This window comes from Rattus norvegicus, chromosome 10, assembly GCF_036323735.1.
Source record: "Rattus norvegicus strain BN/NHsdMcwi chromosome 10, GRCr8, whole genome shotgun sequence".
NCBI lineage: Eukaryota > Metazoa > Chordata > Mammalia > Rodentia > Muridae > Rattus > Rattus norvegicus.
Window position 1 is genome coordinate 107,339,933 of NC_086028.1, and position 25,682 is coordinate 107,365,614.

Consider the following 25,682-nt stretch of genomic DNA (forward strand, 5'->3'; position numbering starts at 1 on the left):
ACTGTAACCACTGACCCCACCTACTGGGGCTCTAGCCTTTATATACTATCTGAAAAATTCCCACAATTGTAAATATTACACAATTGCAAAAACAATCTGCAGCTGGCAAAACCATGCTTCTGCTGGAGCAGGAGGCAAATCACAGTCAGCTGCTGGGGTCAGTTCAAAGCAGCCTGGGATTGAAACTGAAACACTTTCTTATAATATTTCTGTGGTTTTAAACAAACCAAAACGTCAAGATTTTCACTGCACCTGTGCTGTAGGCTCTGGCCTTTATGTCTTCACCTACTAACCATCCCTCTCTTTCAAGCCTGTCTTGACAGGGCATCAGGATTCCGCTTGGCTTCCCCCACATCTGCCCATGGAAATGTTTGTGGCCATGCCCTGATGGGCTAGAAGCCTCTATGGCACACTTTCTTCCAGAGTCTGCTGTGCATCACAGCTTTCCTGACTTCCTAGTTGTTTAAGGCAGATCTTGTTGCCGTTTGGCCTAGAAAACAAAGCCTCCCCACACCAGTGCTGTTCTGTCTTCTGGGCATTTCCCAGCTCCCACCGCTGCATTAGGTTGGGTAGCTTCTGGCCGGCAGGGTGATGGTGAACGTGCGTGTACTACGGCTTCAGGCCATGGGCGGTCATTGGCATTGTTGTGGACTGAGCAACATTTGGGATTGGTTCTGTGTGATATATTGGCGATGACCAAGTGTCCTCTGGAAGCTCAAAGGACACAGTCTGCCAGAGGATGATCTTGTCACGGCAATTTTGGGTTTTTCCAGAAATGTAGCTCATATTTTCAGGCACTAAATCACCTAGGTAATTAAAACTGTCATAGTTTTTGGTGCCTGAAGTTGCATCTGTTGTTTAGTGGGGTTTTTCGTGTTTTATGCGTAAAAGACTTTAACTGTCTTTTTTCTTTGGTTTTCAGGGGTCTGGGAGGAGAGCTTATGAGACAAGCAGGTAGGTCTGGGGCCAGAAGCTGCTGTCCTTCACTTCAGTATGGGGGAAGAGTATCCTGAGGTCAGGCCAGACCTCCCAGTAACAGGTGGTAGCTGTTCCCTTCTGTTGGAGATCTTGCTACTGCCCCTGGCTTGCTCTTGTCCCAGGAGTATGCAGACGTGCTTCCTGCACCTGGTCTAGTGTGTCTAGACTTCCCAGCTGTGGGGCTCTGATTTGTCTCCCATGCCACAGGTCAGATTCCTTCTTTATAGTAAATACTGCAGAGCGGGGAATGGTTTCTCAGATCGTGTGTTAGTGTCCACAGGGATTCACAGCATAATCAGGTGAATATTCCTAGTTCGTTGAATGTGATAGAAAGCTCAAGTTCTTGCTGGCTTATCTAGGTCTCAGGATGGCCAGTCGTTGGTTGTCCACTCCGTCACTTTCTGCTCCCTCTTTACCCCTGCACATCTTGTAGGCAGGACAGATTTTCAGACGAAGGCTTTGCGTCTGGGTTTGTGTTCCCATCCCTCTATTAGAAGTCGTGCTTGGTAACAGGAGACGACAGTTTCAGGTTCCATATCCCCCACTGCGAGGAGTCTTTTCTAGAGTCACCTCACAGATTCCTGGGAGTTTCCGTCATCCTAGGTTTCTAGGGAAATCCCAGAGATTCGCCACCACCAGCACCAATTCTAGTTCTCTCTCCCTCTGTCCCCCCACACTTGATCCCTCCTGTTCTCCTCCCCACACTCTCTGCCTCCCAGTTCCTTCCCCCCACTCCCAAAGTCTGTTCTATTTTCCCTTCTGAGTGAGATTCAGGAATTTCCCCCTTGCGCCCTCATTGTTATTTAGCTTCTCTGGGTCTGTGGATTGTAGCGTGGTTATACTGTAGTTTATGACTAATATCCACTTATAAGTGAGAACCCAATATGCTTGTCTTTCTGGGCCTCAGTTTCTCACTCAGAATGATCTTTTCTAGTTCCATCCATTTGCCTGTAAATTTCATAATGTCATTGTTTTTAATAACTGAGTAATATTCCACTGTGTAAATGTACCACATTTTCTTTATCCATTCTCGATTGAGGGACATCTGGGTTGTTTCCAGTTTCTGGCTATTACCAATAAAGCTGCTGTGACCATAGTTGAGCAAGTGTCCTGGTGGGATGGTGGACCATCTTTAGGGCATATGCCCAGGAGTGGTATAGCTGGGTCCTCAGGTAGTACTATGTCCAATTTTCTGAGGAACCGCCAGATTGATTTCCAGAGTGGTTGTACCAGCTTGCAATCCCACCAACAATGGAGGGGTGTTCCCTTGCCCCACATCATCACCAGCATGTGCTGTCACTGGAGTTCTCGATCTCACCCATTCTGATGGGTGTCAGATGGACGGAAGGAGTCATTTTGACTTGCATTTCCCTAATGACTAAGGGTGTTAAACATTTCAAGTGCTTCTCAACCATTACAGATTCTTCTATCAAGAATTCTGTTTTTAGAATTGGGTTGTTTGGATTGTTGATGTCTAATTTCTTGAGTTCTTTTATATTTTGGATATTGCACCTCTTTTGGATGGAGGTTTGGTGAAGAGCTCTTCCCATTCTGTAGGCCGCCATTTTGTCCTTTTGACAGTGTCCTTTGCCTTTTAGAAGCTTTTCAGTTTCATCAGGTCCCAGTTATTAATTGTTGATTTTAGGGCCTGAACTGTTGGTGTTCTGTTCAGGAAGATGTCTCCCATACCAGTGAGTTCAAGGCTACTTATTCCACATTCTCCTTTCTCAGACTTAGTGTATCCAGTTTTATGATGGGGACTTTGATCTACTTGGACATGAACTTTGTGCAGGGTGATGGCTAAGGATCTATTTGCATTCTTCCACATGGAGACACCCAGTTAGACCATCAGCATTCCTTGGTCAGGCTTTTTTTTCCCATTGTCTAGTTTTGGCTTCTTTGTGAAAAATCAAGTGTCCATAGTTCTTATACAGGATTATTTGAGCTAACCTAGACTTTTTTGTTTTCCCATATGAAGATGAAAATTGCCCTTTCAAGGGCTGTAAAGAATTATGTTAGAATTTTTATGGGAATTGCAATGAATCTGTAGATTGCTTTTTGGTAAGATGGTCACTTTTACTATGTTAATTCTACCGATCCATGAGCATAGAAGCTCTCCATCATCCAATATCTCCTTCGGTTTCTTTTATCAAAAACTTGAATGTCTTGTCAAACAGGTCTGTCACTTGTTTGGTTAGAGTTACACCAATGTTCTGTCTGTGGCTATCATGAAGTGTCCAGCCACCTTGCTGAGGGTGTTTATTAGTTGAACGAGTTCTCTGGTAGAATTTTTGAAGTCACTTATGTATTCAATCATTATCTGCAAATAGCTATACTTTGAGTTCCCCCTTTCCAATTTGTATCCCCTTGATCTCTGTTAGTTGTCTTACTGATTTAGCTAAAACTTCAAGTACTGTATTGAATGGATGTGGGGAGAGTGGACCTTGTCTTGTCCTTGATTGTAGTGGAATTGCTTTAAGCTTCTTTCCATTTAATTTGATGTTGGCTATTGACTTTCTGTATATTGCCTTTATTATGTTTAAGTATGTGCCTTGTATCCCTGATCTCTCCAAGACTTTTTATCATGAAGAGGTGTTGGATTTTGTCAAAGGCTTTTTCAGCATCTAATGAGATGGTTATGTGAGGTTTTTTTTCTTTTCATTTGTTTGTCTGGTGGATTACATCAGTGGATTTTCATTCATTGAACCATCCCTGCATCTCTGGGCTGAAGCCTGCTTGCTCATGGTGGATGGCAGTTTCCATATGATCTTGTATTCTGTTTGCAAGTATTTTATTAAGTATTTTTGCACAGAAATTCATAAAGGAAATTGGTCTGAAAATCTCTTTCTTTGTTGAGTCTTTGTGTGGTTTCAGTATCAGAGTGACTATGGCCTTATAAAATGAATTTGGTCATATTCCTTCTGTTTCTATTTTGTGGAATAATTTGAGGACTATTGTTATTAGCTCTGTTTTGAAAGTCTGGTAGAATTCTGCACTAAAACCATCTGGCCCTGGGCTTTTTTTTTTTTTTTTTTTTTTTTTTATGACTGCTTATATTCCCTTAGGGTATAGGTCTATTTAAATTGTTAAATTGTTTATCTGACCTTGATTTAACTTTTAGTAAGTGATTTCTATCAAAACAATTGTCCATTTTATTTAGATTTTCCAATTTCGTGGAGTATAGACTTTTTAAGTAAGATCTAATGATTCTTTGAATTTCCTCAGTATCTGTTCTGTCTCCCTTTCCATTTTTGATTTTGTTAATTTTGATATTCTCTCTCTTTGCCTTTTAGTTAGTTTGGCTAAGGATCTGTCTATCTTGTTGATTCTTCTTAAAGAATCAATTCTTGGCTTCATTGATTCTTTGTATTGTTTTTTTTTTTATTTCTAGGTTATTGATTTCAGCCCTGGGTTTGACAATTTCCTGCTGTCTTTCCCCTTAGGTTTGCTTCCTTTTTCTCTAGAATTTTCAGGTGTGCTGTCAAGTTGCTAATATGAGCTCTCACTTATTTCTTTACGAAGCATTCTTTCCTTGTGTTTCATAAGTTTGGGTATGTTGTATATTCATTTTCATTGACTTTCTTTCTTCCTTCCTTCCTTCCTTCCTTCCTTCCTTCCTTCCTTCCTTCCTTCCTTCCTTCATTGACCCAGTGGTCGTTGAGTAAAGAGTTGTTCAGTTTTTCTGAGTTCATAGGCTTTCTCTTGTTTCTGGTGTTGCTGGAGATCAGCTTTAATCCATGGTGGCCTGATTACATACAGGAAGTCATTTCAGTTTTCTTGTGTCTGTTGAGACTTGCTTTGGGACTGAGTATATGGAAGAAGAGATATTTTAAGTCCTGGTGTAGTGGACTTATGAACAGGATGAGCATTAGAATCATCATATTCTCATGTGTCTAACTGTGAGGTGTGCCTGTCAAATGTTCCACAGCAATTGGCCATCAGCAGAACATTAGGGCACATATTTGCTTTCCATTTTTATATAGTGTTTGAAGAATTACAAATTATTCAGAAGAAAAACCACTAAATGTGTTTTCATTTTAGTGTAGCACATGTGAATAGACTAGCTGGGCTGTTGTAGCAGGAGGAGGAGGAGGGGGGTGGGTAAGCAGGCATTGACAGACAGGGGTCAGGGATGAGGTGAGGAGGCTGAGCCATCACTCTGGGAAGCAGGTTTGAAGAGAGGTCATTCTGGGGGAGTGTGGGGGAGGGGCCGAGGGGTATAAGGGGACTGGGTGTGGTCACCTGTGTGACTTGTGTCTGTCCTTGGTCCTGTTATTACAATAGAGGCATCATCATTTAGCACTGTACTTCAGGGAGTTTGTCCCTGGTCCTGTTGACTGTCATGAGATTCTAGGTTTGTAAACAAAAGAAACTGACACCTAAAATTCTCTTCCTTGTCATATGATGTCGTGAGTGTGTGTGTGTGTGTGTGTTTCTGTGTGTCTGTGTGTCTGTGTGTGTGGGTGTGTCTGTCTGTCTGTCTGTCTGTGTGTAAAACAAGTGGGAAAGGCCAGCACAAAGGAGAGGCAGGTGTGAGCATCTCAAGTTGGGTGGTCAGGACGGGCGATGGACCAGGCAGGCTATATCCGTCAGAAACTGACCAGTCTGAGGATGGCCCCTTCGGCTAGTTTCCCACCAGGCTCCTTATGTGGACACCTCCTGCTCTGCTGATAGTGGTGCTCAGATGTTATTGCATTTGACGCTCTGTCTTCTCTATGTGAGGTAACTCACATGCCAACTGTTGTGTTGGCATGGGTACAGTCATTATTTTCTTATGTCACAAATCAAAGCAATAGCACTAGTAGATAACTAGCACTCACCAGAACTTTAGGCCAAAAGCCCACCCAGACCTATCTTTGAGGGCAGTGGGCTTTACCAGTCTGATTCTTAGGACTGTACTGCATTGTGCTTCTGTAATGACCTTGTGCCTTACATCTGTTACACCCCAAGATGTCTTCCTGCCCTATACTTGTGGATTCCAGGTACTCACCTGCCCTACACCTGCGGATCTCTGGTGCTTACCTGCCCTGTATTCTGAATCCTGTGTGCTCGCCTATCCTACACCAAATGCTCACTACCTTATACCGGTGGCTTCAAGATGCCGACCCCCCTTAACACTCGTGGAACCTGCATACTTGCCCTCTGTCCATAAGCCCCAGGTGCCCACCTGTCCTACTGTGTGTCTCTAGGTGTTCATCCAGGCCTTTTGACGACTCTGCAGCCATTTGAGACTTTGTTCCTTGGGGAATGTATATTTGGGTCCAGGACAGCCATTGCTTCCTAATTGGGTAGTTTTGTTTGTTTTGTTGTGGTGGTTGTTTTGTGAGACAAGACTGACCTCAGGGCCTGGATCATTGAACTGCTTTCATTGCTATTACAAAATATCAGAAAAAGCAGAAAAATATCAGAGAAAAAGGCTTATTTTGGCTTGTGGTTTAGTGGAACAGTCTTGTTGCGTGTCTTTTTAGAAACATGCTTTTCCCGGCACCATGGCTGCTCTGCCAGCCCACTCCTGGCCCCCTTTGTTCCACCTGGCTTAGCTGGGTACAGTCAGCACTGGTCTGGCTTCTCTTTCTTACCCGCCTTATGCTCCGGGTGTCCAACCCCTGCCAAACATCCCTGGCAACCCGCCTGTAGCAGAGCCGCAGGCCCTGGCTGCCTCGAGATCTTACATGATTGCAAGCATGGTAGAAAAAAATCCCTTCTCTCTTTCCCTGCATTTCTTTTTCTCCTGAGACCTGGGAGTCCCACCTGTACCTTCTGCCCAGCAATTGGCTCCTGGCCTTTTTTATTGACAAGTCAAGAACCAATTAGGGAGCTAGACCTTAGTACTAGCATTTCCCAGTACACAGACCCATCTTGGCAGGGAAACTGAGGCAGAGAGAACAGCTGTAGTTTGTAGCTGTAGGATTTTGAGGAGCTGGTTACATAGCATATGCGATTGGGAAGTGTAGAAATGGGGTGATGTTAATGTTGGTCATGGAGGGAAAACCAGGTAACGGTGCTGCCCATATTCAAGGTGGTTCTTTTCTCCTCTGGAAAGCTTCTTTAGAAACTCATAACAGACTAAATATAATCAAGTGACAATCTAGCTTATCCCAGGGCCCAAGAGAGGCTAAGGTATTCCTCCACTGAGCTGTACCTGACTTAAAGTGTTCTTTACCTTACGTGGATCTCTGTATTCACACGGGTTCTTTAAGAGGGCTCCCCAAGCTTCTGTGTTCAAGATAGGTCTGGAGTATCCATCTGGGGAGATAGCCTGGACTTGCTTATGGCCTGGCCAGCATGAAAGGTGGAAGGGAAAGTTAGATACTGCTTAAGATGTAGTGAGGTCAGCTACAAGAGTCTTTTTGGGAAAATAATGTGTTGTTTTTTTTCTTTTTCTTTTTCCATAGTGTGCATCTTAATAGAGAAATTGTCACTTTCCAGAATGCCCTTTAAAGGTGACACCGTTATTGGTAGGTGCTTTCCTCAACAGCATAGACAACATTTCCTTACACTGTTATTCGGGCTCAGAGTAAGAGATGACCTGCTGGGTGGGTGGATGATTGATTATAGTTTAAAAGATCTCAGCTTTGCTATTGTCTTGAAATTGCTGCAAACTCCTGTCATCCTCTTCCAGAAAGGGCAGGGAGTCCTTCTGGGCTCCATCATTGGCTGTGGCTCTGCCTGTCACCACTGTACCCAATCCTGGGCATTCCTCTCCCAGATAGATGAAAGTCTAGATGACCAGGTACTTATTTATTACCTCAACAGTCCTATTGCCCTACAGAGGGCAGTCCTCCCTAGGCCTGCCCTACCCCAGTCTAAAGTTACTCATTTTACTTAGCTGGAGAGAGTAAGTATATCTCAAAGTTGCGTTTAAATTGTTAGGGAACAGGAGAGAACGAGGGAGAGAGATAGGAAAAGATTGCTTGAAGCTTACAGCTGTAAACAAAACAAAAAGTTCCCAAACATGATGTTTAGTCTTTGGTTTACAGGGAATTGCATTTTCTCCACAGTGGTGGTGGCCACAGGGTATTGGGGAGCTGACATTTAGCAGCCTGAGGTGGGCTTCTTCATGGAACTGGGGCCCTTGTGTTTTTGTGGAGTCTGAAGAATGTTCTCCCGAGAGAAGCCATCTGCTGTAAGAGTAAGCAGAGGATGTTTGTTCTCAGTGCCAGCGGAGTATTCTGAGGTGGGCTGTTTCTTTGCTCTTTTGGCAGAGGGATGGCAGTGGCTGATAAATGACACTCTCAGGAGCCTTCACCTTGTTTCAAGCCATTCCAGAGAACAGATCAAGGTATGCTAAGCAAGATGTCTTTCCCCTGCAAGAGAGTGACACTAATGCTGTCCACTACAGTGCCTATCTCAGTGGCCCCTCATGCACTAACCTGACAATCCTCAATGCTATACTGGGCCTGCATGATTTGCACACATAGGCTAGAGTGACCACTGGTAACCACAAGCCTTACTCTTTCTTATTATACTTTCTGTCTCTACCAAAGCATTTTCCTCTGTTTCGATAGTCATGGTTTGCTTAGGTCATGCCCGAGTGCTGGTGAGCCGTACATGAGGTTTGGGAAGTGTTCCCATGAAGATGAGGAGACACAAAAGACACTGTGCTCGAGCAGCGAGATGCTAGCGTGCATGTCCATGCCTCCGGCCAGGTGGCCTTGCAGAAGCAAAGCTGTGACATGTGACACATTTTTTAGGTGGTAAGCTGTGATTGTTGTTTTGGAAAGGCAGTGATGTCCCAGGTGAGGAGTGGAAGCACATTTATGCTTACATGAGCCTTGCCAACCTGTGTTTCCTTCTGTTTGTTTCTTAGGCAATGATACTATTCTGTGGAAATCTGGAATACTGGTAGTTTTCCTGGTTAAATTTGTAGGCCTCATGGCTGATGTCTCAGAATTTTCTTTTAAAACACTATGCGTAACCAAGTCCCACCAGCCATGATTATGATATTCTTTGATGCTCGATTAGTGCATGTAGCATCTGTATGGTGTATTGAGGGGCCTCCCCGTGCTGATCTCCTCAGTTCCTTTCTCCTTAGTTCGGGGGAGAGAGTGAATGGAAGGCTTGAGTTGGACTCATCTACTGCAGACGGTGGAGGTTGGGATCCAAGAATCCCACGCTGCATAGTTGTCTGACACTGCATCATCTCGTTTCCATAAAAGTTCCTGGGACTGAGATCGGTTCCAAACTCTCTCTGTTCTGCACAGCCTCCTGTTTGAGATGCCCATAAAGCCTTGTATTCTGTAAACCAGGTTCCACCGGTTGCTGTTTTGAGCCCTTGTTCACATAAAGAACACTCCATCCCCACATTCCTTCTGCTGGGAAGGGAGAAGTGCTTTGTTTTACATTAACTGTGCCATTTGAGAACACATAGAAATTGTACTGCATGAAAGAAGAGTTCTCACTTTAGGTTTACTGGTGAAGAGAATCTAAAATGATTGATACATCTGACAGGTGCTGATAAGACAGGCCAGAGTATGGCAGTGACACAGTTTGATTTTTTAAATCCCTATTGCAGTGACCCAGTCGTCTGTGGCTGAGGACTTCTCAGACAGAACCACCTTTACTCATGCCCTCTTCTGTCTTAGGAGGTGGCTGTCTCTGCCCTGGCTGCCGTCTGCAATGAATACTACAAGAAGGAGCCTGGGGAGGCAGGCTCTACCATCACAGGTGAGTAGGCTGTGTGCTGGGCTAAAGCAGGGACCTGTGGTATTGACAGGAACTGGTGAAGCCCAGGAGGCTTGGGCTGAGTTGGCTGGAGAAGCAACACTGTCTGATCACCTTTCTGGAGTTAATCTCTTAGGATCCACCCAGCTCATGCTAGGCGACTGGGCTACGGGAAGGAGAGGGGAGGTCTCAGCTACACAGTAGCCTTGACACACACACACACACACACACACACACACACACACACACACACACACACACACACACACACACGAGCCACTTCAGGACATGTCCTTAGATCTGTCTAGAAGGGTAGCTGCCTAAGGAAACGCCTTAATCTCTGAACAGGTAGCTTCACTGGGTCATGACTTCCTACAGACTCTGTATAAAAGTCTCTCGTCTAGTAATTAACATTTACTTTCTATGACTTTGCAAAAATATAAAAAAAATATACAGGAATTTGATCTTCTGAACCTGGGGGTCACCAGTTATGCTGGCCAGTGAGCCCTAGGAATCCTCTTGTCTGCCTTCCCAGAGCTGGGATTATAGGCATATGCTACCATGATTGGCTTTTTTATGCGTTGGGGATTTAAACCCAGGTCCTCAAGCTTACACAGCTTTCCTGACTGAGCCATCTTCCCGTTCCCTGGCAGACATTTCTGTTTTTGTTTTGTTTTGTTTTGTTTTGAAGCCTTTTTTATTTTACACGTATGTGTGTTTTGTCTGTGTATCACTTGTGTGACTGATGCCTACAGGGGCCAGAAGAGGGTGTCATCTTCCCTGGAAACTGAGTTAAAGATGGTTGTGAGCAAATAGTAGAATTGAATCTAATAATTTTTACAGTATTTATTAACTACAATGCATTGATAGTAAATATTTGATTATATGTGATCTGTATTTTAAAAGTAGAGCAATAATTTTACATTTTACTTTTCAAGCAAAGTACTGTGCTCTATCTGCTGACAATAAATCGTGTCCCCAAATAACCCCTGGTGCGTTGAAGCATAAGTAAACTAAAAAGAGGCTTCCTCCCCTCTCCCCCACATGGCTACTGAAGTGAATTTACCCTGGTACATCTGAATTGAGAGTGTTATACTTTTCTACCCCCACATCTGAGGATAGATATATTTCTGGGGTTTCAGTGACTGGGTCCTAGCAGCCACTGATGGTCAAAGTCTGACTGGCAGGACTCAGGGATGGTACCCACCTCTTTCCCATCTTGCTGAGCTACGTTGTAAAAGAATAGAACTAGCTAGTCAGTTTTAACATTCTCCCCCTCACCCTGCTCTGATGCCCTAGGCTTGTCCGTTTCTATTTCTCCCTTGAGATCTTTGATCCTGTCACTAGTACACGAATAGCCCTGTGTGCTTGATCAGCCTCACCCTTGCACTCTCTCTTCTTGCCCCAGAACTTGGGATACTCAGTCACAGTGTCCCAAAGCTTTACTGTCAGCGTGGAACTATAGTTACTCTTTTATTAGTGGACTCTTGTTATTAGGACGTTGCATTTATCGTAAACTTTATGTTCTTATTAGGTAAAGGTGAGAGTTCTGAATGTGTCTTCTATTCTTTTTTTTTTTTTTTTTTTTGGTTCTTTTTTTTTCGGAGCTGGGGACCGAACCCAGGGCCTTGCGCTTCCTAGGTAAGCGCTCTACCACTGAGCTAAATCCCCAGCCCCGTGTCTTCTATTCTTATAACTGTCTCAAATTTATTCCCCTAATAATGAAGCCGTGTAGTTGAAATTCCCTATGAAAGCCAGGTTTGGTAGTGCATGTCTGTAATCCCAGCTGAGCTATCATAGCTTTTAATCCATGGGAAGCCGAGAGTATTGGTAATTCAAGATCAGCTTGGTTTAATAGACTTTCCCAAACAAACACAAACACAAAGGGAAAAAACCTTAAAGAAACCTTAAACCACTGTATACAATTCTTTTTGTATCTTATGTATTACTTTGAAGGTAATCAGAGCATTGTCCTGGCTTACCTGGTGCATCTAACTGATATTTCTAAGGAGTCATGAGGCAGCGGCCACTTCTGAACACCTCTTTCTTTCCAGAGGAGCTGATTCCACAGTACCTTGCTGAACTCCGAAGCCCAGAGGAGATGACCCGTTGTGGCTTTTCCTCAGCCTTGGGTGCCCTCCCGTGTTTCCTTCTCAGGGGCCATCTGCAGCAGGTGAGGGTGCTAATAGCACCACAGGGGCACAGATGTGAAGGGCTGGCAACTAGCCTGCACACCTCTGGTTGGGAAGGGATTCCCGGAGGTTGCACGTGTGGCCTTGCAAGGCAGTGACTGTTGGACCTGGACTCCAGTATGTGGGCAAACCTGCTCTTGCAAGACACACTTACAGAGCTGTGCTCAAGTTTGCAGACACTGCGGTCTGCACTGTCTGAAGAAACTGTTGTTGCCTGGATGAGAAATCAGTAGCCTCTGTACAGTAGCTAGTGCCCCCAATGTACCTTCTCTTCTTACAGCCATGTCAGTTTATTTCCCTAATAATGGAGCCGTGCAGTTAACATTCCTTCTGAAGTTCCATGTATCTCAGGTATCTTGCATCCCACCATGTTTGTAGTCATGGTGGGAGGTAGGCTGGGTATGGGTAAAGGCTGCCAGCCCCATGTCTCAGCTTGGTGCCCCATGGGCCTCTGCCTGTGCCGCCGAAAATCTCATGTATCATTGTTTTGCTACCTTTTGGGACACTGTTACCTCATCATGACAATGGTAAGATGGAAAGAACAAGATGGTCCATGCTCTGCCCTGTTAGGCGCCGAGTGGACCTCTCAGCCTTACCAGGCCCCTCATCCAGCCCTTTTGATATAGAAAGACCAAGATGTATTTTCTCTTCTGGATCCACCATTGAAAGCCTTGAGTTGTGAGGCTCGTTCATTTCTTACATCTAGGCTATCACTCGGATTGACACGTGGGACACCCTCTGCCTCCCTCAGTATCCTTTCCTCACACTGTCTCGTCTGCTCTGGCGTGGCCTGCTCTCTCCCTGTTGTCTGTCCTCAGCATCCCGTGTCACCTGTCCTGTGCAAGCAGGACATGCTTCCTTCCAGTCTGGCTCTGGAGACGTTCCTTTCCCTGCTTTCCTAGTCCATTATGCTCACACACTTTCCCCGAGTTGAAACACCAGACTTGGTCCTGCCAACTCACCCCAAGATCCTCTTGCCGTCTGTCCCCCTTGCCGTACGCTGGGATGCAGTAAGACAAACATTTCACATTAGCGTCTATATAAACTGGAGTCCTTTCTCCTGTGGGACCAGACAGCGTTCGATGGAGTGCCGATCGAGCCTAGGCACATGCAGGCCTCTTTACCCCTGCACAAAGCCCAGTGTATCTGTCATAACAACTGCACTTGAAATGTGGCTAAAAATGAAACAGATTTTAGAACTGAGCTGTCACTCCAAGAAGTAATAGCAGGAGCTGGAGAGATGGCTCAGTGGTTAAGAGCACTGGCTGTCCTACCAGAAGTCTGAGCTCAGTTCCCAGTAACCACATGGTGGCTGATACCCTTCTGTAATGGGATCTGATGCCATCTTCTCTCTGATGCCCTCTTCTGTCATGAAGTCATCCATGCAAGTAGAATATTCATGTGCATGCATGCATCCATACATGCATAAGTAGAAGCAGTAGCACTGGGCTTACACGGTAGCTCAGTGAGTAAATCACTTGCTGGGCAAGCATAGTGATCCAAGTTTGACCCCTAGAACTTATGTCAAGGTAGAGAGAACCAATTCCACAAAGTTGTCCTCTAACAACCTCCACGTACAGGCTGTAGCATATTTGATTGTTCACACACACACTCACATACCACACACACACAGACACACGCACACACACCACCCACCCAAGGTGGGGTGGGTATACAAGTATTTTTGCTCATTTGTTGTTAGGCTCTGGAATACCAGCTGCCCCTCTACAAGCTGAGAACAACTGACGCAAATATCGAATGAGGCCCGATCCATGGCAGTCACTGGGTTTTGGGTGAAGCCAAGAGGAAGGTGTGGGATGATCTCTTTTTATCAAGTCCTTCCAGTAGCTGAATCAGGGCATGTCGTCTTGTGTGGGAAGTGGCTCCTGTGAGCTGCCTAGCAGTCTCCACCCATGGCTACTGTGGCCTGAGTCTCTAGAGCTACATTTCTGGCTCAAGAAGAAGTTGACAGCAGCCACGCTTGGTGACACACACTCATAGCACTCAGGGTGGTGAGACAGGATTGATTCTCAGGTTCAAGGCCAGACTGGGCTACTGACTGCAACCGTCTTAAAAATGTGTTTACTTTGTAATTGACATTCTTTTGGGGACCCTCTTGCCCTTAGGTTCTCTCAGGTCTGAGAAGAGTCACCTGTACTACTTCTCCCATGGATGTGAGCTTTGCTGAGGCCAGGAGAGACGGTTTGAAAGCAATCTCGAGGTGAGCCTCTAGGCAGGCAGGTGGGCATCAACAGGCACCACATGCGTTGTTGCTAGCCCTGGCAACATTGAGGCCTTATATGAAACCAGACAGAAACAAAACAAACCATCATGTGGACCTTGGAGCAGCACAGTGGCAGAGTTCTTGTTCAGCTTGTACAAGGCTATGGGTTCTATCACAATACTGCTGGGGATGGGGGTGGGTGGGGGAGGGGAGAGGAAAGGAACGGAAGGAGGGTGAGTGGGTGAAGACTTGAGTTCAGGTGTTCAGCAATACCTGAATCTTGTGTCTTTGTGACTGCTGTGTGTCGATGCAGTGTGTAGGGCCATGTGTGCCTCTTCTAGCTCCCCATGGTTTTGTAAGCCCAATTATTCCCCTGACTTCTCACAGCAGCATTAACTGTTTTCATCAGGGTGGAAGAAAGAGCCAGCTACCTTGCAGACTATGGGGGCGGTGAAGGTGACTTCACAGTGAGCACTATACTGCACCTGCAGTGGGATGGGTGCTCTGCCCCCCTAAGTCTGCCCCCGAGGCTCCTCTGACATGCTGAATATTCCCCTCAGCAAGATACTTGAGGTCATTGTAATGTGAAGGATGAGCTCACAGACTATGCATATTTTAATTTCAGAATTTGCCAGACAGTTGGTGTGAACACACAGGGACCTCCAGATGAAGTCATATGCCAAGAGAACATCTCTGAGGTTTATGCTGCATTGCTGGGCTGCATGAGTGATTACACCACAGACAGCAGAGGCGATGTGGGAGCCTGGTAAGGACAGTGTTTGTAGTTGACTCCCCTGGTGCCTCATAAATATTCTTCTTTTTTTTCTTTTTTTCTTTTTTTTCTTTTTTTTCGGAGCTGGGTACCGAACTCAGGGCCTTGTGCTTGCTAGGCAAGCGCTCTACCACTGAGCTAAATCCCCAACCCCTCTCATAAATGTCCTTACACCGGGGAGGCATGGCATCTCATGGTACCCAGGACAATAAGCATTAAGTCGTTGTAGAAACTCATAGGGGCTGTCTGCACTGACGTCTGAGGTGAGCAGCAATGAGATTGTGCTTTCCTGTTCTGCTGCTCAGACATCCATCATCCTTGGAGTCTGCCTGATTGTCTTTTCCTTCTCCTCCTGTAGGGTAAGGTTCTTGCCCAGGTTGCAGAAACACCTTGTGAGGTGTTAGCAAGGCTAATGCTGCTGTTGTCTGTAAACAGCTGTGCCAAGTGCCTCACACTCCCTCCTGCTGGCTATACACAATGTTGTTTAGAGTTCAGAAGGAGCTCATAGAAGGTTCTGTCTTAATGAATGTGATCAAACATGGAGGGAGTATGTTATCCCTTGAATACAATGTTCCAGACTTTATTCTTTAACATGTTCTTCCTACCTCTTCATCTTTCCTTCCTCTCATTCTGAATGACAGCCCTTGTTTCTTTTCCCATCTCCTCGCCTCGCTGGTTACCCCACTTTATAGATCACTGCGAAGATTCCCCATGTCCTCACGTTCCAGAAACTCAAGCACTTGTTCCATGCTGAACAGGTTTCTTCCTGAAGATCTCTATTTTGTTTGAGTTTTGTTATTGTTGCTCTTCTATGGTTGTGTAAATGTTAGTCTGTGTTCTACTCATTGACTCTTCCTTTATTTATTTTCTACTATGAAGCTCATTTTATAGTTTTAATTTCATTTAACATTGGTCATTAATTTACATTTGCACGGAGTCTTCCCCATGTCACTCTGCTGGCATTTCCTATAATCTCCTTAATTGTAAGTATATTTTCCTCCACCCTAGCATATTGCCCTTCAGGTCCATCCGCTGTTATGGATTGAGTTGTCTGGATAGATCTCTGTAGACTTAGGAAGGGCTTCCCTGTGGCTGTCCTCAGTCTTATCAGAGCCTGGTAAATGGAGGCTTTGAGGGACCTCATGACCATTTCCAACCTTGCCAAGGTCTCCCCTCGCACACCCGAAATGCTGTGTAAGCCCCAAAGCTACAAGGGATCTCCACCTACCTGCTCTCCTGTGGCGCCCCTTTGCAGACCCTTCTAGAATGTGCCACAGGGTTAATAGCAGGCAGTAGCCTAAGCTGGCATTGTGAACCCAGCCCACATGTGGCCAGTGACTTGGGTCTGTGATAGATAGATCGATAGGTCTTGGCAGGTCCTAGACTTCTTTTCTAAGGCCTCTGAATTTTCAAGAGACCTTGTTGACCTAGATTCCTTCTTGCAGTTCAAGACTGAAAAATTGTGACTGTTGAGTGATTTTTTCCATGGAAGATATTAACAAATATCTATTTATCCAGTGTCTTGGCACTGAAGACAAACCAGAGGAACAATTCCACCTAAGTCTAGCTTAGAGGGTCTAAGTTACTTACAGGAGCATAGGTAAGGGGTGACTTACATAGGTGACTTAAAGGCAGTTGCATCGCTGAGAAGCACTCTCTAGCAGGGTGACGGCTCACAAAAACTGCATCTCTGGAGGCTCTGCCAGCTGAAAAGTGTCATCTCCCCAGCAATTTTTACTGCTTTTATACCTAACCTCGGGGAGGAAGCTCTGTGGATCCTGCAACATTCTGAGCTTTTATTAGCTTCCTGAGCCTTATACATTTCAACAGCTTCCTGAGTCTTAAGGTCCCCCTCCTCCCTTCCAAAGCAATTTCACTTTGGAATAAATAGTTATACATAGTGTATTTCTTTGCAGTCTCCCTGGCACTGGGGCATCCTTCTGAGCAAGGCAGAAAGGACCAGTGATGGGGTTCTTCCCCAGTCCTGGTCCTTGGGACCTTACCCTTTATGGTATTTCTTCTGTATTAATTCACTCTGCAAAGGGTGGACCTCCAGGATTCTGCTCCTGGGGGTCCAGTGCAGAATTACCAGTAGTGAATGGTGCAATTCCAGACACTTTTAAAAAAAATTTTCTCTTATACTTTGAGATTATACTCACATCATTTCGCCTGTTTCTTTCCTCTCTCCAAACTCCCATAGACCCCTCTCCTTGTTCTTTCAAATCCATGGCCTCCTTTCTCATTAGCTATTGTTATGCACTCCGTGTATGTGTGTGTGCATGTGTGTGTTTGTGTGTGTGTGTTTCTCCCGCTCTCAGCGTTCCTTAGTTGCCTGTAGTTCTTTGTGTAGGGTTGAGGCCTCCTGGGCTTTGCCCACCCCAGCCCACACAAGCATGAATATTGTTGTCCTTGTTCAGCTCAGCTTCAGGCAGCGATGTTGGCGAGACTTTATAATCACCAAGCAAAGTCCCTGTCCCTCTGGTTCTCACCATGTTTCTGCCTCCTCTTCCATAACGATTCCCAAGCATGGAGGCTCATGTTGTATTGTCAGTTGGAACTGGGCTCCATAACTGCATTTTAAGAGAAGTTTCCTTGATGAGGGGTGAGGACTGCACTTATCTGTGGGTTTGAGGACCAATGTTTAGAACGTAGTTAGGGCTCATGCTGGTAGAGCAGCAGTTGTAGGTCCTCCAGGATCCCTGACTTCACAAGCCTTGGATAGTTGGCTGGATCTCCAGTATAAAACCTGATTTCCCTCTGAACAGGTATTAAATCCAGTTAGAGGGCTGCTAGTTACACACACAAAAGGAAGAGGGTGAAAAACCAGTAAGGAGTCTGAAACAGTCACATGGAGTTATACAGTGTTTTCCTCCAAGAGCCGAAGACTATCATAAAACCCTAACAAGTCACAAGTGGTCCTCTTTTGGGCTGTTGGTCAGGGTCGTCTAAGAAAGTCCTAAAATGTCATAGGCTACTTGCTCTTGATTGCCCCCCAGAGGTGGAAGGTAGGTCCCCACTGCTGAAGATATATCCGAGTGTCAGACACCAGGCCCAGAGACCTCTGAGCTGGAACCTCTGACCTGAAAGCCTCCTCCTTGAGGACTAATTTCCATGGTAACAGACGGCTCTGTGCACACTTCCACAGGAGGGTAGTAACCAGAGCTGCCCAGCTGTGCTGCTTATGAGCCATAACGCTCAGCATGGCATGATAAACCCCATGGTCACATTCGCGGCACACACATTAGCAGCACACACGTTAGTGGCACACACACATTAGCAGCACACACATTAGTGGCACATACTAGTGGCACACGCTAGTGGCACACACATTCGCAGCACACACACCTTGTGTGTGTTTAATTCAACAGTGTCTAGAACTTTCTCAGAGATTCCAGTTTTTGAAATTCTGACCTTTTCATTTACTTTGCTCTGTAGTCTTCATATTTTTCTTACATAGCTATTATAAGGACTGCACATTTGGTTAATCTGTTTTTGTTGCTACAGTTATTTTGGTATTTATTATGTTTTATTTACTGTTTATTTAGTTTTTAGCTGAATTTCCTAAATTACAGTTAAATTGCAGGGCTTCGTGTCATGTAGTTATCTTTTAGCAGGTGGTGATAGTAGCCAGCCAAATGCCACTGAAATCGACTGTGTTCTCACATCCAGGTCACTGAGAGTGAGAGGGCTTTACAGAGAGGGGCTCCAGCTCTGTACAGACTGGGTGGTGTGGAGTGGGCTCTGTAACAATGGTTTCATTAAATTGCCCTTGCTCCCAGGATTAACCTGCGTTACTGAGCATATCTGTGGTGCGTTTTTACCGAGACCTTCTGAGGCTCAGGTGCTCAGCAAATACAGCTTCTCCTTGTAGCTGGTTTCTCCTTGTAGCTGGTTTCTACTGTGTTATTGGGAGCCCCGTCCTGTGTGTCACGGCTTAAGAGGTGGCAGGCATGAAGGAAATGTACAAATTACCCTGACAGTGGGCCTGTGAGAACTTTGTAGTTGTGCACCTGTAGACCTTGGTACTTTTCAGGCCTACCTGTGTCCCTGGCATTCTTCACAGGTATGCACCTTGTCCCTCAGCACACTGCGCAGTCTACCATCCCTTTGTTCCTGGCACTTTTTGCAGATGTGACCCCACATCCCCTGGCGTTCATTGCAGATTTGCTCCCGTGTCCCTGTAACACACCTTTCCCAGGCTTGCTTTGTGTCCAGTCCCTCATCTGACCCTGGGGAGTCCCCTGGAACCCTGGCCTGCACTTAGAGGCTCCATAGAGGGTTTGATTGAGGCAGGGATGACCCCCGGCCTGAGGGTTTGTATCTTCCTTTTCCTAAATCTGGCTGAATGCACCTGAATCCCAGTTAAATGGCTGCCTTTGCTCTGGAATTAGACCAGTATTTTTTCTTCTTTGATATGAATTAATGGCAGACAGCTATGTTTAGCAGGAAAGAAAGTCAAGGATGAATGTGAGTGTTGCTTGCTCTGTTTGTTTGGTGAGAACCAGAAGTGCCAGCCTGGTGCAGAGAGACTACAGGAGGCCAGCTTCACAGGGGAGGAGGCTGTAGGAAGTATCTGCGATTACAGTGATCTTAGGCTTTGCCGAGACTTGTCCAGTCTATCTTCAGGTGTTAAGAGTGAATCCTCTTGCTTGACAGTATGAGAGACAGCACGTCCCTCATTCCCCAGTTAAGGGAGTTTAGTAAAGACTGCCAGCTGCTGGCATTGGGTTTCTCTGATGGTTTACACTACGCGATTTCTGTAATCTCTGAAACTTTCCCTATGTTTGGGCCTTTTGAAACTAAGCTTGTGCGTGACCAGTGGGTGTCTCGAGACGTTTTTCCCCCTCACAAGCTGCTTCTAGAGTCTGTGCTTATAGGGCCCAATGGGTTTGGTTGGTGGAACCAGGGCTTGAAGTGCCTGTCCTAGATTGACCTTCTCATGTCTCCTTATCCACAGGGTTCGTGAGGCTTCCATGACCAGCCTCATGGATTTGATGCTTTTGCTGGCACAGACTGAGCCAGTGCTGATTGAGGCCCACATGTGAGTATCTGAAATCAGCTGGGGCTGTCCTGGGCCTTAACACCTTCCCAGACAAACTTCTCTGACCTCTGTCCTGGCCCTCCAGAGTCTGTGGATCATGGCCATGACCTGTGTCAGGATCCATAGCATATACACACTCCCCAACCCCAGACCAGGACCTCCTTTGATCCAGCCTGTTTGACAGTCAGCTTTAGAGGGTGAGGACGTAGTGGCCTCTGTTCTATAGCTGAGGTTCATGCCAAGACGGGCTACATTATTTAATCCAGCCTCTGTGAATTTCCACCTCCTCTGCCACACTACTTGAGGCCCTAAGTTTGCTATCTTATATGTACTGTACCTCCTCAACCTGGCCTCTCATCCTCCTCCTTCCACCAACCTGCAATACTGTTGCTTCTCACTCTTGCCCCAACAGTACATCGACGTTCACATGTACCTGATATGTAGCTCTTGAGATGTTGGGGAAGGCAGGGTGCAGTCATACCCACCCTGTGTTGGTTAGGTTTATTTTAACTTGGCACAAAGTAGAATTAATTGGAAAGAGGGACTCAGTTGAGAAAATACGTCCATGAAATTTATTATATAAATAAAATTGGCCTATAGCATTTTATTGATTAATGTTTTATCTGGGAGGTTCCATTCCTGGGAAAGTAGTCTTGAGTTCTATAAGCAAGCAGCTGAGGAAGCTAGTAAGTAGCGTTCCTTCATGGCCTCTGCTTTAGTTCTGCCTCCTGACTTCCTTTAGTGACGGAGTGTGACCTCAGACCCTTTCCTACCCAAGTTGCTTTTGGTCATGATGTTTTATCACAGCAATAAAAACCCTAACTAAGTCATAACTTGATGTGGCTTCAGCAGCTGCTGACAATAAGGTGACCACGTTTCCCCAGGCTGGCCTCATACGTGTGCCCTCCGTTTGCAGCTGTGAGCGTGTCATGTGTTGCGTTGCCCAGCAGGCAAGTGAGAAGATTGATCGGTTCCGTGCTCATGCTGCCCGGGTATTCCTGACTCTCTTGCACTTCGACAGCCCTCCCATTCCCCATGTTCCCCACCGCAAGGAACTGGAAAGTCTGTTTCCCAGGTACTGTTAGATATAGATCCCCTTGTAGCCCAGTCCCTCCAAGCATGGCCTTGAGAAAATTACTGTCTTTCAGGTCTGATGTGGCCACTGTGAACTGGAATGCACCTTCACAGGCCTTCCCTCTTATCACCCAGCTCTTGGGACTGCCTACCTATAGATACCATGTCCTGCTGGGGCTGGCCGTGTCCGTGGGTGGCTTGACAGAGTCTACGGTAAGGAGGCATCTGGCTGTGCACAGCAGGGGATACGGGGAATTCTCTCAAGAGGGTTCTGTCCCAGATGTGTGCACTTTACATGTCCACTGTGTGACCAGCCCCATCCCTGTAGAATCCTCACATCTCTGTAGTTTGCAGTCATTTCTGCTTGACCTCAGGCATTTACTGTCATTGTAGTAGCCCTGAGGAACCAAGGGAGAAGCTAGCCATGCTGAGCCCCAATACTGCTTTTTGGGTTGCAGGTCAGGCATTCTACACAGAGCCTCTTCGAGTACATGAAGGGGATTCAGAAGGATGCTCAGGTCCTGGAGAGCTTCAGTGAGACCCTCCTAAAGGTCTTTGAGGACAACCTCTTGAATGACAGGTGAGTGGTGTCCTCAGACAGGGTACCCGAGACCTGATCCTATTTCCACAGAGCCCAGGTTTCCCTGGGACACTTTTGTCATAATAGATGAGGAGCAGGGCCCAGCAAGCCTAGCAGCTCACTCATACTCATCTTCTACAAACCCCAAGAATTTATCTCCTCTGGGCCTTGCTGGCCCCTGGGCCTGGGCATCGATTGGCAATCCCTTTCCCTTGATGCACTCTCGGCAGGAAAATGGCTTTCTTTGTGTGTGGAGATGCAGAATACCAAGTGAAGTGGAATGAGGTTCTAGTCTGTAGAAATATTCTCCATCTTTTCTTGTCTATAATAGCCCGGTTGAGACATAAGAGACCTGAAAGACAACACATGGCTCCTTGGGGTGTGTGTGTGTGTGTGTGTGTGTGTGTGTGTGTGTGTGTGTGTGTGTGTCTCACAAATCCTTCCCTTCTGATCCTCGGAGCCCTCCCAGCTGTTCACTTTGGCAGATAAGCAGCATAACCACCTCTGTCCTGTTGTGGGCAGGAACTGACTCACTTGAGTATTTCCTGTTCCCAGCCTAACAGACAGTGATAGTGGACAAGCAGGGATGAATCTCTGTGGATGCACATTCCCTTTCTTGGGTACTCATTGAGTAATGGACAACTGGGTCACATGGATTGCTTGTTAAGTTCTATAAAGCTGCTGGCCCCGTCTGTTCCATGGCTCGCCCACATTGGTGGTCAGTCTCAGGTGGATGTCCTGTTCGACACTCAGTTGCCCTCCTAATGTCTGTTAATTGCCATAGCTTGTTTGGTTGGGCTTTCCTCTCACTTGTTCTAGGATGGCTTCTCTATACGGGGCAAGTCTGTCAGATTTGTGGTTTGAAGGACCCAGCTACCACCTGTCCTGTGCTTCAGTGAGCAGATGCAGCTGCTGAGGGATCTTTGCCTAGTTGGAGGTCCTAAAGAACTCCTTCTCCAGAAGCTTCAGCTTTAGGTTCTATCGTCAGCCCTACAGTCTGAGCACACACAAAACTAACTCAAAACAGTTTAATTTTGCAAACGGTTGTCCAGATGTTCATGCTGTCTGCCTGACTGTCCACTGCACTTGGTTTTGCACCTTGTCAGAACTGTCAGGTGTGTAGCTGAATGTTGGGCTCTACCCGGCCATCTGCACATCTTTGCATTGGGAGTCCTGTTCTTATCTTTGCTGTAGGTAATTACTAGAGAAGCCACATTGTCTGCAGCTTTATTCTTACTTTCCATAGTCGTTTTGGCATTCTTGTAAGTGTCATAATACTGGTATGTCTGTTTCTAGGAATTTGACAAGACTATCTTGACCCTTACCCCATCTAGGAAGAGCTGTCATGGTCTTAAGGGTTTATTGTTCTTGTTTGTTTGTTTTTGTTTGTTTTTGTTTTTGTTTTTGTTTTTAACTTGTCAAGGGCTCTACCCTGTTCCTCATATGGGTGGCTCTTGGTTCCTGGGTGCTTGTGTGGGTCTCACGTTTGCTTATCTCCTCCTCTCAGAGTGTCTGTATCGCTGCTGAAAATGTTGGACCAGCTGTTGGCCAATGGGTGCTTTGACATCTTTACTGCCGAGGAGAAGTAAGTATCTGCTTGCTCAGTGCTTCCTGTTGGACAAAGCCTAGTTCTCCAAATTTCAAAAAAAAAAAAAAATTTATTGATTGATTTTAGTCTCACTGTGTTGCTCCGGCTGCTCCAAACTCTTGGTCCTGCCCCCTTAGCTTTTCAAGTACATTCAAATCTATGGCCACCAAATATGAAGACAGAACACTTGGGTCAGGATCTCAAGACCCAGAAGAAGACAGTGCAACCTCAGGCAGCAGATATCAGGATGGGGTGAACTAGCAGCCTGCTCTCCGGGTGGGAAGGTAGACTTGGACAGGTGGGATGGTCCACCTGTAGTAGGGCTAGTAGGCAGAGAGGGCTGAAAGTCGGAGCTTGAGATATGATAAAGGCTGGGTGGAAACAGCACAGCATGTGGGCCATGCTATGGAACCCAGGAGCATGCCTGCACCCATCACAGCTGAACAGAGGCTGTGTTCAGAGGTGCAGACAGCCATGCTGCATGAGCTCTTCTGGAGCCATCTCGGTGCCAGGTTGTCTTCCTGAGTGACTGACACCATCTTGGTGATCTTTGCTTCTACGAACGTCCTGTGGTCTTCACTGAATGCTCTCTTGGTTTATTTCATGAAGATGTCTGAGCATCTGCTGTTACTTAGAAACTGCCTGGTGGCGTTGGAACTTGCTTTACACTCACTGGTGGACTCAAATCAACAGGATCTCAGTTGATCTCCTCTCCCTTCTGAGCCTCTGCTCACTCCCGTTTACTGTCTGACTTCTGCCCCATTGAGAGGATCTATGCCCAGTTTTCATATAATCTGTTCTGGCATTTTGTTTTTCTTCCCTTGACCTTGGGCAGTGTCTTTGTACTTGCGTGCCAGCCAGCATTCGTGTGAACCCCAGAGCTCCATTGTCTTGGTGCTCTGCCTTGAGATCCTGCATACATCACACACCCGGGGTGGAGGAGACCAGCTCGCTTTGCTTGAAGTCTGTAGTGTCTGTCTTTGGTTTTTAACTGTTTGGCCGGGAAGTTAGATCTGTCTCTGCTGAATGCCTAAGATGGTTTTAACCTGACATACAGGGCGTCCCTCTGTCAGCGTGCAGCACTGACTTCCTAGCCTGCCTGAGTGTCTTGAGTGCTCACAGGGCACATCACTGGATTCATCTAGGAAAATGGTCTAAGGATTTGACATCTATTTTTCTGGCTTAAAATTTTCAAAATAAGATAGTAGGAAAGTGTATAATGTTGTGTTTTTACTTCTCTGTTCTTTATGGATTTTGGATTTTCTGCACATGTGAATGGAGGGCTGCCTCACATCACATGATTGTCCTTGAGGTGCTTCTGCTTACCCTATACCTCCACTTTTCCTCTCCTTCTTTTTCTTTGGAGTTTTTTGGTTTTCATTTTGTTTGGGGTTTTTGTTTGTTTGTTTGTTTGTATGTTGGTTGCTAATAGTATATGTAGTTTTGTAAAAAATCAACCTGACAATCTGATCTTTTAACTGAGTCTGTAAATGTACTTCATTTAATCTTACTATGTTTTTCATTAAAGTAATTTTGTTTGCTCCATGTTTCTACTCTCTGATTAGCAGAATCATTTTCCTCTGTTCCATTTTTCTTCATTTATTTGAGGCTTTTTACTCTTTTCGGTGCTCTTGGAGAGTTCCTGATACAATTTCCATTCACTGTGTTTTTGTACAGTTGTTCATGCTTGAGTGAAAAAGAAAAAAGAAAAAAGGAGGACATGAGTGCTCTTAGGTACAGTGGAGGAAAAGGTTTATTGTGGATAACAGAGGCAGAGACGTCTGAGAGAGTCCAAAGTGAACATGACCTTGAGCTGGGCCATGTGAGGAGCGGGGATAGCCAGGAGATCAAGAGCCCAGGAGGGAAAAGGGTAAAAAGGGCTGGCTTAGCAAAAGTGGGTAGATTACATATGGAAGGGCGCCTTACGGGAAGGGTGAGGGATGCTGGGAGAATCTGGTGGCCAGGAAGACATGGCCGCTCACTCAGACAAGCAGAGATTAGACCTTTTCATTGGAGGGCTCATGCCTCTTGGATCAGCTTATTGGGAGTCTGTCAAGAACCCTAGTGCATAAACCCACAGGGTTGCTGGGGACCACAAAGTTGAATGTAGACTTGAAGGGACCCAACGAGACCACAGACTGTATGTGGTGTGTCTAGAAGAGCATTAGAACTGTGCATAAGCCCTATAGGAAGGCAAGCTGAGGATATACAGTCCTGTGCAAGCTGGGAATGACAATGACCATAGCTCTAAGGAATACGACAGTCATTCTGTTCCCATAAGCACTTTAGGGAGCTAGTCAGGGAAGGACTGGATTCCTGTGACTTGGACCAGCCAGGGTTGACCTGGGAGCTGCTGTCATGGGCTACCCTGGAGTGTAGCAGCCCAGAATTAGTATTATTATCGGGGCTGACTAGGACTCCTCTGTAACCTAAGCCCATCACATGTTTCTTCCCACATAGTAGCACTCACCGGCAGAGTCTTTTGTGTTGGGGTGGGTCACTTGGATATGGTCACATTGTGACTGTGCCAGGGCCTGCCTGCCCAGTTTACATCTCTTCTCTGCTGTGC

At 45.9% G+C, this 25,682-nt stretch overlaps 2 protein-coding genes across 6 annotated transcripts in view; one reads left to right on the forward strand and one right to left on the reverse strand.

Moving 5' to 3' along the window:
* Positions 1 to 25,682, forward strand: part of Tbcd (tubulin folding cofactor D) — a 156,773-nt gene that overhangs the window by 124,307 nt on the left and 6,784 nt on the right. For 4 of the 5 annotated variants that reach the window (XM_006247861.5, XM_063268237.1, XM_006247864.5 and 1 more), the window contains 12 exons: positions 923 to 954; positions 7,374 to 7,436; positions 8,184 to 8,260; positions 9,564 to 9,645; positions 11,697 to 11,815; positions 13,961 to 14,055; positions 14,684 to 14,824; positions 19,788 to 19,871; positions 20,788 to 20,946; positions 21,020 to 21,158; positions 21,404 to 21,525; positions 23,033 to 23,110. In XM_006247861.5, the coding sequence (XP_006247923.1) occupies positions 923 to 954; positions 7,374 to 7,436; positions 8,184 to 8,260; positions 9,564 to 9,645; positions 11,697 to 11,815; positions 13,961 to 14,055; positions 14,684 to 14,824; positions 19,788 to 19,871; positions 20,788 to 20,946; positions 21,020 to 21,158; positions 21,404 to 21,525; positions 23,033 to 23,110 (1,191 nt within the window). Of the gene's footprint in view, positions 1 to 922; positions 955 to 7,373; positions 7,437 to 8,183; positions 8,261 to 9,563; positions 9,646 to 11,696; positions 11,816 to 13,960; positions 14,056 to 14,683; positions 14,825 to 19,787; positions 19,872 to 20,755; positions 20,947 to 21,019; positions 21,159 to 21,403; positions 21,526 to 23,032; positions 23,111 to 25,682 lie in introns of those variants that run through there. The other variant, XM_063268238.1, reaches the window with a different exon arrangement.
* The window catches only part of B3gntl1 (UDP-GlcNAc:betaGal beta-1,3-N-acetylglucosaminyltransferase-like 1), a 68,953-nt gene continuing 66,374 nt past the window's right edge, over positions 23,104 to 25,682 (reverse strand). Inside the window, exon 14 of the mRNA XM_063269550.1 lies at positions 23,104 to 24,799. The gene's annotated coding sequence lies outside the window, so the exon portion shown is untranslated. The remainder of the gene's footprint in view (positions 24,800 to 25,682) is intronic.